Source organism: Malus sylvestris, chromosome 3 (genome assembly GCF_916048215.2).
Source record: "Malus sylvestris chromosome 3, drMalSylv7.2, whole genome shotgun sequence".
Classification (NCBI taxonomy): domain Eukaryota; kingdom Viridiplantae; phylum Streptophyta; class Magnoliopsida; order Rosales; family Rosaceae; genus Malus; species Malus sylvestris.
In genome coordinates, this window is record NC_062262.1 from 31,724,432 (window position 1) to 31,736,573 (window position 12,142).

At 36.1% G+C, this 12,142-nt stretch overlaps 2 protein-coding genes across 6 annotated transcripts; both read left to right on the forward strand.

The window, feature by feature from the left end:
• The first annotated feature begins 230 nt into the window (after positions 1–230).
• LOC126615756 (uncharacterized) lies at positions 231–5,640 on the forward strand. Of its 5 annotated transcripts, none has more exons than XM_050283650.1 (8): positions 231–561; positions 934–1,005; positions 1,118–1,285; positions 1,755–1,925; positions 2,247–2,456; positions 4,198–4,286; positions 4,542–5,161; positions 5,297–5,640. In XM_050283650.1, the coding sequence occupies exons 1-8, from the start codon at positions 477–479 to the stop codon at positions 5,460–5,462; spliced, it is 1,581 nt and encodes a 526-aa protein (XP_050139607.1). In that variant the 5' UTR covers positions 231–476; the 3' UTR covers positions 5,463–5,640. The 5 variants fall into 5 exon arrangements, with proteins under 5 accessions (XP_050139607.1, XP_050139608.1, XP_050139606.1 ...); XM_050283651.1 differs by having other exon boundaries at positions 5,432–5,640; XM_050283649.1 differs by having other exon boundaries at positions 232–561; positions 4,542–5,296; positions 5,432–5,640.
• Positions 5,641–8,232: 2,592 nt separating this feature from the next.
• LOC126614622 (uncharacterized) lies at positions 8,233–11,910 on the forward strand. Its single transcript, XM_050282270.1, has 4 exons — positions 8,233–8,657; positions 9,689–9,811; positions 11,207–11,326; positions 11,574–11,910. Exons 1-4 carry the CDS (start codon positions 8,621–8,623, stop codon positions 11,636–11,638), a joined length of 345 nt encoding a protein of 114 aa, XP_050138227.1. The 5' UTR covers positions 8,233–8,620; the 3' UTR covers positions 11,639–11,910.
• Positions 11,911–12,142: the final 232 nt, after the last annotated feature.

The window sequence follows — 12,142 nt, forward strand, 5'->3', positions numbered from 1 at the left end:
GGGATTAGAATGAGGAGTTTGATCAATGTCAAGGACTATTTGTGATAAAAATCATTTTAATGGATTTATGGATCCCACGTACCAACTAACAGAATAATTAACGGAATCTGAATGAAAAAGCCTTATTGATGTGTAGTAATGAATGTCAAGAACGACGTTAATTGATTTTGAAAGTGAAAAATCCATCAGTTTAGTCAATCTCAAATCACATTTATGATAAAAGCCCTAAAAAGTCAAGAAGGAAAGAGGGAAAGAAAAAGAGTACCGTCTGTTAGTAGACCGAGTACGCTCCACAAATCAAGCCTCCCACTCCCAAAGTACACAGCAAAAACCACCCCAGCTGCTGGTACTTGCTAAGCAGATACCAAATCCCAGAACCCAGCTTTCTCTGCACCTCGGAGGTCATGATTTTCCGGTAAATACTTAAAAATTCAAAGCCAACCGATTGCCTTTTGGGTTTTGCTTCAATCAGTGCAATGAGAAATTCCCTTTTCTTCCTCACTCTCCTAACACTCACTGTCACTTACTCCCTCCGATTCCAAGCTCATGCTGCTCCTGCAGGTAAACTTTCAGCCACCATCTTCCTCTTCCTTTGTTTGATGGTTTAGATTGTATGTTTGATCCGTTTGGCAACTGGGGTTTGCTTTGTTTCTTCATTTGTTTCTCTTATTCTGATTGAATTTTTTTTTTATCATATTGTTAAAAACCCACTATGGGATTTTGCGTTGCATATATAAATAGATACCCAGTTCTTCATTTTCTTGATTCTACTTAATGGGTTCTGTTTATTCTGATATTCCCAAATAACCCTTTTTGTCTTTCATTCATTTGGTAATGATTATATACTGGGTTCCTGTGATCTGTTTACTTAATTGGTATTATTACTATTACTTCACTGATGATATTGCTTTGGATTAAATTGTGTTTGCTCAGGGCCATTGATAAAGCACTTGTCTTCTCTTCTCAAATGGACCAGGGAAATATCCTCCAAAACGCCACAATCTGGTAACTTCAAGTGAATTTAAGTTTCTTTGGTTCGGTTTTGGTGAACGTTTTGCTTATTCAAGGATAATTTATCTGCAAGTATTATATGGTTTGTCATTTTGTTGTATTACAGATGGGAATGTTCTTCAGTTTGAGGATGGGTACTTAGTTGAGACTGTTTTGGAAGGAAATGATATCGGAGTTATTCCTTACAAAATCCGCATCTCGGAGGATGGGGAGCTCTTTGTTGTGGACTCCGTTAATAGCAACATTATGCGGATTACTCCACCATTGTCCCAATGTATGCAACTATGCTTTATTGCTTCACCTTATTTGAGATCTGTTCCCGGATTCTTCCTAACTTGATATTTGTATTTTGTTGTTTAAATCTTTTAACATATAAGGGTTTTGCATTCCTCTTTTTTGTCAGATAAAAGTTCTGTATATCAATTACTCGATGCTAATAATTTTTTATAAAGAAAGTAACAAGATGGTGCAACATCCTACGGTCCTGTAGTTTGGGATGTTAAAATAATGAATTTGACCTTAACACAACAATGCTTGATCTTTAATCTTGCTTGTTGTATATGTTTTTTTTTACTTCTTCTGGTTTTCGTAGTTTTGTAGTATGGATTAACTGTATCAATAATCAACATCGCTGAGTTGTATAGTAATATGAATTAGTTGTATAGTAATATGAATTTATATCTTTTCCGGAATCACATTCCTTGATTTTCATTTTTCATTTTTTGAACATATCATTGCTGCAGATAGTAGGGGAAGATTGGTTGCTGGTTCATTTCAGGGTTTCGCCGGACATGTTGATGGGAAGCCAAGTGATGCTCGTTTCAATCATCCCAAAGGTGTAACCATGGATGATAAAGGGAATGTGTATGTTGCTGATACCTTGAATCACGCCATAAGAAAGATTGGAGATGCTGGTATGTACATGTAGTTCATGTTATATTCATAGTTATTTAGAAGCTTATACAGATGAAAGCTGGCAACAAGATATGAGTAAAATATCAAATTTCTTTATGTATGCATGCATGCATGTATTTATGATGAATTAGCAAAACATAAGTATAGAAACGTAACTTGTACGTGGGAGTGTAAACTATTAAAAATTCAAAATTTTGCAACTTTTATTATTATTATTATTATTATTTTTATCTGAAAACCATTTTTCAAATCCGTTTTTAGAGATAACTCAGATAAGAGTATGATTCAATTTCTGAAATTCTAATGCAAATTGTATGCAGGTGTGACAACCATTGCGGGTGGGAAATCAAATGTTGCAGGCTACAGGGATGGGCCCAGTGAAGATGCAATGTTCTCAAATGATTTTGATATCGTATATGTTCAACCTACTTGTTCATTGCTAGTTGTTGATAGAGGAAATGCTGCTCTCCGGCAGATCTCTCTCAACCAGGAAGATTGTAATTATCAGTACAGTTCAATTTCTGCCACAGGTTTGATTGCATGCTGTTTACGTTCAGTTTCCATTCATTAGGCATAGTTTTGAATTGATGGTATGAAAGCTCTGAAACGGGTGTTGTGGATGTAATATTAGCTTGACCATGCAAGGTGTCTAGGCAAGCATACTCACTCATGTACATATGTATTATTGCATAGGTTGTTATAGCTGATTCTCCATCTAGTTTTTGCAAGTACAGTTTCACATACTGTATATGAACATTCAAAATGATCTGTATCAGTTAGCTCTGCAGACAAAGGGTTGCCTTTTGTGTTTTATTAAATCTATTATTGTATATGAGGGAGTGTTAAATCTAGATGTCAAATTGAAGGTTTATGCCTTAGATGATCCAAAGAATTAGGAGGGTTTTGTGGTCAAACTTTAAAGTTACTATTAAGAAGTGGAATCTGTGGAAGCTGATTTCCCATAAGTTGGTCCCATTAGCTAATATGTAGTAATGGCCACAAACTGATCAATGGGGACATATAATACCACGGAAGTAGCAGCCATTTGACATTTGACATTTGACATTTATGAGTGAGTTAATATTAGAATCCATCACCAATCTGCTGTTTTGTCCTGAAAGTTCTAGAATCGCACACACAAATAGGCCTTGGTTTTGAGAATAAAAGAAAATAAGAGAAATGAACTAGAAAAGAAATTTAAAGGATGCAAATCAAATGAAAAGAATCAGAAAATGCCTTGCGTGAAGAATTAGCATTGAAGGTATTTCTGTTATAATCGAAGCGTTAAAGGGCTTATTAATTATTACGGATTTGATGTATTCTATTATGTACAAGTATGAATCTGGAATTAGGACTAATATTATGAAGGTTGGTGCATGATTCAGTTTTCGTTCGTGATGAACAGGATACATCTATTTGTTTGTTAAAATTGTTTTAAATGTCAATGTTGATTTCTGTCAAACCCCCAAAATAATTGTTGGCCAGTGTCCTAGTGTGTGAATTCAGATATGATGAGGCGTGTGTTGGATACTTGGGTATTTAACATCATGAGTATCTAAATGGTAACATGATTCAAGTCATGAGTCTTAGGCATAGCATGTTCTTCGCATCCAACCGAGAGCCCATTAGTAGGAAGCAATGCAATAGATAGCAGAACCAGAATGTAAGGGCTTACGGTTCTTAAATTCACCTTTATGCTGTTTTCCTGATTCTTGAATTCCTGTTGTAATATCATTATATGCCTGTGGAGTAGGAATCCATGCGTTCACAGTCTGGTCTTGACTTTCATTTCCATGTCTCCTTATCATTAGAAAATTCAAATTATGTTCACTATATCATGTTTTAGGCACCGATGTGATTTTAATGTACATTTTTTTACTTGAAACAGACATAGATGTCATATGCAGTTGAAAGAAATAAGCACTAATTGGAGGACCTAATTGACGCCACTGTATATTTTATCCAGTATAAAGAGTGGTTATGTTTGACATTCTGCCTTCTGCACAAGATATATGTAGTGTCTCCGGTTAATTAAATGCTACAGATTTTGTTAGTGATTTGCTCTGTGACAATTATATTGTGTTTCACAATAAACTGTCTAATATGTTTGACCTTCTGGAAGGTTACCTTTTAATATAAGCTCGGGATAACCTCGGTTATGTGCTGCATTAAAATATATGGTATTTATGATGCCTCATGATGATGGGGGCATCAAATTCTATTTAAGCTTGTGAAGCATTTCTCTGACTGACATTTGTGTGTCTTTTGCAGATGTCCTTATGGTTGTTGGTGCTGTCTTGGTAGGGTATGCTACATGCATGCTTCAGCAGGGATATGGACCTTCTTTCTTATCGAGAACAGTATGCTTCCTATGATCTACTAATGCAGAAACATAAATTAAATGCTCGTCCTTGTTCCAGTCATGAACTTTTCCCAAAATTTGATTCATTTTCATCCCATCTCAGCTAAAAAATGCATTTAAAGTAAAACACGTTATTTGGTCAAATATTTATTTCTGTCCTTATTCTTTTTCTTTACTGCTTGTGCATGCTTTTGTTAGATTCTATTTTATGCAAGTTGTGTTCTTCGCTTGATGTAATGCATAACTGGTACAGCAGCCACCTTCAAAGAGTGAAATGAAAGAACATCCAAGCAGTGAAAAATCCACTCTACTGGTGGAAAGCATGAAAGAGGAACCGGGATGGCCCTCTTTTGGACAGCTCGTCAGTGATCTATCCAAACTTGGACTTGAAGCATTGGCTGGCATATTCGTTCACTTCCTCCCGTCGCGTTTTATGCCTGGTGGCTCCCAGAAAGCCCTCACACCATTAAAGGATTCTCTTAGGATGCCTGAAGACGAATCTGAGGCTCCAGTAGTTCAGAGACAAAGCGCTCCTGCTCCTCTATCTGAAACTCGACAGGCCCATACTCCCATTGCAAGTGAGAAGTATTCAGAAATGAAGCCACCAAAAATGAAGTCAGCTAGTTTCAAAGATCCCTCTTTGCCAAGCAAGCACCGGTCTTCAAAAAGACAGGATTCTGCAGAGTTCTATGGGTCCGGTGAGGTTTCTTCTCATAGCAGGTCTAAGAGCCAGAAAGAAAGGACAAGGCATCGCCAGCGAGAAAAGACTGGAGAGGTAGTTTATGGAACTGTTGGGGCAGAAACAAAACCGGTGGATATGAAGCCAGCAGGTTATGACAATCCAAAGTTTGAAAATTACAACATGAGGAGCAGGTATGGGACTGATCGCCAGCGAGAAAAGACTGGAGAGGTAGTTTATGGAACTGTTGGGGCAGAAACAAAACCGGTGGATATTAAGCCAGCGGGTTATGACAATCCAAAGTTTGAAAATTACAACATGAGGAGCAGGTATGGGACTGATCGCCAGCGAGAAAAGGCTGGAGAGGTAGTTTATGGAACTGTTGGGGCAGAAACAAAACCGGTGGATATGAAGCCTGCGGGTTATGACAATCCAAAGTTTGAAAATTACAACATGAGGAGCAGGTATGGGACTGATAGTTCATGCCGCTTTTGATCAAACTGTGACCCGGTGAACACCCTTTGCCGGCCTGCAAATTTCAGCCATTTTTTGCCTGATCTTGAAAGTGTATCCTGTATTTCGTTTCGAGCTTAGTCTGCAACTGATTCTATGCTGCAAGTTTGTAAACAAGAATGTGTTAAGAAAAAATTACAGATGGGTGAGGATTCTACAAGTATTATCTGACATAGGACTGTTTAGTCTAGGCACCATACACTGCTTTCGTTTTGTGAGGAAGTTAATGAGAAACTGAGACGTGCAGAAATGGATTTTCTTGGTTCTTCTTTTGTCTGCATGGTAGGACAATTGCTTTCATAAAATGAGGATGCAATATTGGTCCCATCGTGTGAGAAGGATAAAACGCATGATAGTGCTTGAAATAACACCATGAGACACTACAATTACATTCACATTAGAGGTGAATTTCTCTCGCGTAATAGGGTTAGTAACTTTCCATAAGACGATTTTTTAAACTACTTTAATTTACGAAAGATGAGAATTTGAACTCGGATGCAATGGAACAGATATATTGTCATGAACGATTGGGCTAACTTAGATCTAGGGTAAGTAGTTAGGCTCTCGAACAAAACAAGCCCAAAATGTGGGCTCAAAACCTCTCCATGGCAATGGATTTTGGGGGTGGGAATTTTGGGATTTGGGTTTGGGGGTTGGAATTTTGTGATCTCGAGTTTGGGGGTGGAAATTTGGGATTGTTACCCACCCCAGATAGATAAGGTCGCAAGTGGGCTGGGGGACCCACATTTCACTAGCCAATTGAAGAGCAGATTCAGGCGGGCCTCTCGTGTCGGCACGGCAGCATCAACGGGGACGATTGCATGCTGTTGAGTGCACCGCAGAAGGCATACTTTCTACCGCCCAGATTAAATGGTTGTTAAGATCCAGTGGCTGGCGTGCCTTCTGGTTTTTGGTCCATTGCGACGTGCCGAACTCCAACTATTTCTGAATCTAACGGCTCAAATTCAATTTAATCAATCATAGCGGTAATAAAAACAAAAAAAACCAACAACTCAAATTTAAATCCAATAATCAAAATAATATTACTAATTAGTTCAAATCAGATCCAACACTAAACTCCTCCAAAGTAATAAATAACCATCCATTTATTCACTAAACCATAAAAAATTCAATTTTCTCATATTTCACTACCAATTTTTTCTTTTTGGAATTTTAATTTCTTTACCTCAAAATATTCCTAAAAATAAAACGATAGATTATACAAGAATTAATTTCAAAATTTTTAGCTAAAAAAATTCAACGAAATATAAAAATTTAACAAATTATAAAGTTGCTAATCAACTTAATATTGTTGGAAATATCTGAGAATTTGGAATTTGCAAGTATTTCTAAAATTAGAAATTTATAGTTAAATTGCCTTCCGCTCGTCGGCTTGGTACGTCATAGTCATATTTATAGTAGGTGGGTGGATATAGGTCGGCTATCCTCCAAAAGAAGCTGGTTTGATTTGGACAGAGACTTGGATATAATATTATCCCTTCTCTTCTAATTTTATTTTCAAAAAAAAAAAAAACAAAATGTACCCGGAAAATTTATATATATATATTATATTTACATGAAAAAAGTATATAACTAAAATAGTGTAATTGTGGATGAAGTCAAATAAAAAACTAGACATTCTTAAATAAGGATGACAAGCGTGGAGCATATCCTTGTATAGAAAATACAAGCAAAGGATTCAAAACATTTCGAAGTGCAAGACACAGATAGCCTGTGACATATTTTTTTTTTTTTCCCAACTCTGAAAAGGGTAAATGTCCATTGGTTTCTACCATTCCCTATTACCAGTCACATTGAGACAGATAGTTTTCGAAGCAAAAAATAGGAAACACAAAGTGATGCGTGAGTTTTCTTCTAGTGCATTTTTAACGGTGGAGTCTAAAGTTTCAAAAAACCTTAAAGTCTCATTTTTATTAAAATAAGAATAAAATAGAAACGCGAGTTTGTTATAAGCGGGAGAGTAGTAAGTACAGATTCTACCATTTTATATCTTCACTTTAAAGTCAAAATAAAATTTGTTTGAATAACTATTACAATAAATAGTAAAGTGTAATTAAATATTTTAGCCAAAAGTACAGAATGTATGGTATAGATTAATGGCTAGTTGCCATACTTGGCCACCCCAAAAAGAGAGAAAAAAAGAAGAAGACGTGACTGACATCCAACTCATTTCTCACTAACCTTACTCCTTCACATTTTACAAAATAGCAACGTGTATGAAATAAAAGTTTATTGTTTCATAATTAAAATTTTTTGTATGATATATTGATATTGTATGATGTTTAGATTAAATAATGTAATTTAAACAATTGCACATGATATTGACGATACATGTAATTTGAAAAATTATAATGTCAATCAGAAGATTGCTATGATGGTAAATCTATTATATAAAAGTTTTTAAAAGACGGTAAGTGCTAATCGGACGGCAGATAAGGATCTAATGCCTAGGCATCTAGGCAGAAATTAGATAGGAGCCAGTGGTTTAACCATGATTTTCAAATAATGAGGTTATAATATTGACCAAAAAAGATTCATTGGGCCATTTCGTCAAGCATCTAGTAGGCACCTGCCTATATTTGTCAACATACGTCAGGAGTAGATATTGTCGAAAGTTTATGCCAATATTATTTGTAGATACTTGTCAATAGTGGATGCAAGATACTGTATACAAAACAAATATACATAGACTTTTAAAATTGTTGGAATCAAGAACAACCGATGACACCATGCAGTCTCTGACACAGGGGTGAGCCTGGCTGTCCTATACGCCAAAAGATAGAAAAAGAAAGAAAAAAAGAAAAGAAAAAGTAGAAGATGTTACCTGACATTCGTGTATAATTGAGCAATGATTAATTAAATATAAAAAAAAAATATAATAAAGCGCCCTTCTTTTACTATTACAACTCTCCATCTCTCACCGGAAAACCTGCAGGCTTTCTCGCCGGAATCGAGTCGGTTCGGCCGGGTCGCTTCGCTTTTGACTTTGCGTCTTCACGAAGCTGAACCTCCAAGCTCGAAGCTCAACGCTGCTCGCTTGCTTCTTCTTCTCCTCCTCCTCTAATTCTTTCGAAGCTTTCAATTTCGTGGGTTTCCATTTTTGTCCCTCTCTCTGTACAATGGGTTGTGCTGGATCGTCACAGACCAAAGGAGACGGTGAGGTTACTCTATCATTCTCTCAGCTTCAGTCTCTTTGTTTATCTTTTGGGTTTGGTGCTTTAGCTTCTGTTTGGCTGCTGGGAAAACGCAGGAAAAGGAAAGTTGAAAAATCTTTGAAGAAATTGAAAGTAGTTGTTTTCTGGAAATTGGTTGAGCGCTGAGCTCAGTTGAGTCAGACTTATGAATTGTTTCTCTTTCTTGAAAAATTGATCAATATGTTATTGGGGTTTATGGATTGTTGTTATTTTAATTTCAAGAATTAGTTTTTGATATAGTTTGGATTTTTCAAGATTTACATGCCTTGTTGTTTCGACAAACAATGCTCGAATGAATGAAGCAGTTAAATTGTTTTCGAGACAAGAAAAGGAAGAAAAAAGAAATAAGATGATTAGGGAATGACATTCAGTTTAGCTGAGGAATCGAACATATGAAAATTGCGGTTTTAGAGATGGATTTAGGCCTTTAAATGTGTTTTTGACCATTAATCTGCGCATTGAAAAGCCGGACTTCGACTTTATGCCAAAGATGGTATTTTTATGCCCAATATGGTACAGGGAATTGTTTGATCAGACAATTTTCTTAGTGTTATTTCTTTCTGATCTTAACATTGGCGTGTGACCGTTGGTATTAATTTTTCCAGCCTGTATGTTGGACATTTATGTGCACAAAAGTGAAAAGTAATATATGAAATTATGCCCTATTGAACTTATGAATGTCATATCTGGAAGGCATTGTGCAAAATCTAGAAAAATCGTGGGCTTTCCTTTCTAGTTCTATGCTAGTTCATTGAACTTGAACGAGTTATTGGATGGGGATTTGTGGTTATACTAGTTATGTATTTCTTCTTAGTTCACCAAGAAAACATGAATAACTAAGAGAAAGGAAACAAGTAGTTACATGTTTCAGTCGATGGAGTATGGTTCTCACTGTTATCTTTTGATTATTTGCAATTTACGGTTAAGAAAGTTGATATTTGTTTTTTTAAGCACTGGTGATTTCAGAGGCAATAATTAGATTAATATTAATAGGGACATTGAAGAAGGTTCGGAAGCCAAAACCTTGGAAGCATCCTCAGCCATTAACAAAGTCTCAGCTTTTGCAGTTGCGTGAAGAGTTTTGGGACACTGCTCCTCACTATGGAGGCAGGAAAGGTACTATTTCCTCTGGATGTGTATATATATGTATGTATGTATTGAAAATTACAGAAGATTTTTGGGTTCATTCTTTTTTGTTTGTTGGATTGCATCATTGGGTTACCTTAATACAAAATAGTCATGTTGCCCTTAATTTTTTTTACTTGTTACTATGTTCCTACTGGGACGCAATGTTTTCTATGCCAAAACAACTCCATGTTTGTAAAAACCAAGGGTGGCAACTTACAGGGAACATCAGAATGCGTTTAGATATGGAAATGCAATCAAGGGAGAATCAGGGAATATCTGTGAAATCCTGTGCAATTTAGAGTGAAATGTTTCATGATATTATATTAATCAGGAAAACCATTCTCTTAAACCTATTAGTCTTTATTAGTAAACTTGGTTGTATAGAAGTGTAATAGAAGCTCTTATCTTGTGAACATTGACTTGAAAAAAAATAGGATGAGAACTAGAATTTATTGCTTTTCTAGTCACCTTAAAATCTCAAATGTAACAGTTAGTTTGAGTTCAGTCACTCTGTAGAGCTCTGAATATTTATTGTGATCGTCTGTTGGTATAACAATTGAACAATTTGTACTCATCTGAGATTGAATGACCATTAAGGATCATAATGTTCTAAAGAACTTGAGTACAAGATTTAAGTATAATGTTTTGGTAAATTTTCATTCAATGTGAATAATTCATGATTTATGTAGAAAATGAATGCTCAAGATACCTGATTATTAAACTTCGAGTTCAGTTTGAAGACCCTATGACAGCTTAATCTGTATTATTTGGAACTGGTATCACCTAAGAAATGTCTTAATTACATAGAAGGTGATCTTTTTGGGATATTTTTAGGGTACGATAATGTTGATTGTTGAGTAACCTAGAAAATTCTGTATAGAACGTTGTTAAATGAAGGGAAACCAGAGATAACTAGATAAGAGAATAAAGATGATCACGTCATGTGAATGCAATGGCAGCTAATGGCTGCATCTAAAAAAAATGGAGAACAAGAATTAGCTTCTTGTCTGAATCTCTAAGGATAGGATTTGTATTTAGTTGAATAAGTGGTCACCGCTCACCTCAGTATCACCTCAGGATAAACGAGAAGAATTGAAAAATGTTGTAAATAATACCACTGTTCATGTGTTTTTTTCCGTATATTTGGTGTGGTGGTTTTAGTTCTTAGGGAGTGATGCTGTAGGTTTATGCTTCCGATAGAGAATTAAAGAAGGATCTTCGACGTGATACTGGTTCAGAACCCTAAAAGCACAGAAAAATGATTATTGTGGTCATGTTCTTGTTTGACTTTGCATTTGCTACTGTGGTTTTTGTTTCCTTTTCTAAGTTACATTCTTCACACATGTTATATCTTACAAAAATTTCACTTGTACTGTACGTTAGAGATTTGGGATGCACTTCGAGCTGCTTCTGAAGCAGATATAAGCCTTGCACAAGCGATTGTGGACAGTGCTGGGGTCATTGTTCAAAATGCTGATTTAACAATTTGCTACGACGAAAGAGGTACTTATCCAATTTCCATTTTCTTCATTACTACTCGCTGCCCCCCAAAAACCTCAAATGCTATGCAAGTTTCTTTTTGGCTTACATCTCTGAGCGGGTGTGTTGTATCTGCAAGTGTCGTCGTGTGTGCTTTTTGAATGAAAATTTGGCAAAACTTGTTCCATCTTCTATATAAATGGCAGATTGCCATTCATATTTTACTGCCCTCCGTTTCCTCTTAGCACGTGCTTACATTAACCCCTTGCAGGTGCAAAATATGAACTACCGAAGTATGTTTTGAGCGAACCAACCAACTTAATTCGAGAGAGCTGACTCGAGGAGAAGATATGACAAACTTTGCTCACAAGATTGAATGTAAATCATGTATATTTTTCTCTCGTTCTCTTCCATATCTTAAATAGAGACGGTCACTTTTACGCCTTTCCTTTCACGTTCACGTGAATTCTTCTTAGTTTGCTGCAAGTTACTTCGGTTAATTGAACAGTACCGCAAGTGTTGTGAATAAGTTTTTGCATGATGTGATTCAATGCTTGTGCAATATGTTGTAGAAATGCTTAAAAAGGTCATACGGCCGTCGTGGTTCACTTCTCTCTTTTTTATTTATTTTATTTTATTTATTTTTTTCTTTTCAGTAGATCGATATTTTTACACTAAGGGGAGGGGGAGTTCGACTAAGCCACATAATGGGCAGTCTAATTTGGTATCGAATTCACCATTCACTAGATTCGAACCTAAGACCTCTCACTTCTAAGCGAAGAGGAATACCACCACACCGTGGTACTGAGTGACGGTTCACTTCTAATTATATACTATTTC

Coding starts and splice junctions, on each gene's coding strand:
- LOC126614622 (XM_050282270.1), top strand. CDS start 8,621: ATGGGTTGTGCTGGATCGTCACAGACCAAAGGAGACG. Junction 8,658..9,688: donor GTCACAGACCAAAGGAGACG/GTGAGGTTACTC, acceptor TAATATTAATAG/GGACATTGAAGAAGGTTCGG. Junction 11,327..11,573: donor AATTTGCTACGACGAAAGAG/GTACTTATCCAA, acceptor AACCCCTTGCAG/GTGCAAAATATGAACTACCG.
- LOC126615756 (XM_050283647.1), top strand. CDS start 477: ATGAGAAATTCCCTTTTCTTCCTCACTCTCCTAACACTCACTGTCACT. Junction 1,286..1,754: donor TACTCCACCATTGTCCCAAT/GTATGCAACTAT, acceptor TCATTGCTGCAG/ATAGTAGGGGAAGATTGGTT. Junction 1,926..2,246: donor AAGAAAGATTGGAGATGCTG/GTATGTACATGT, acceptor AATTGTATGCAG/GTGTGACAACCATTGCGGGT.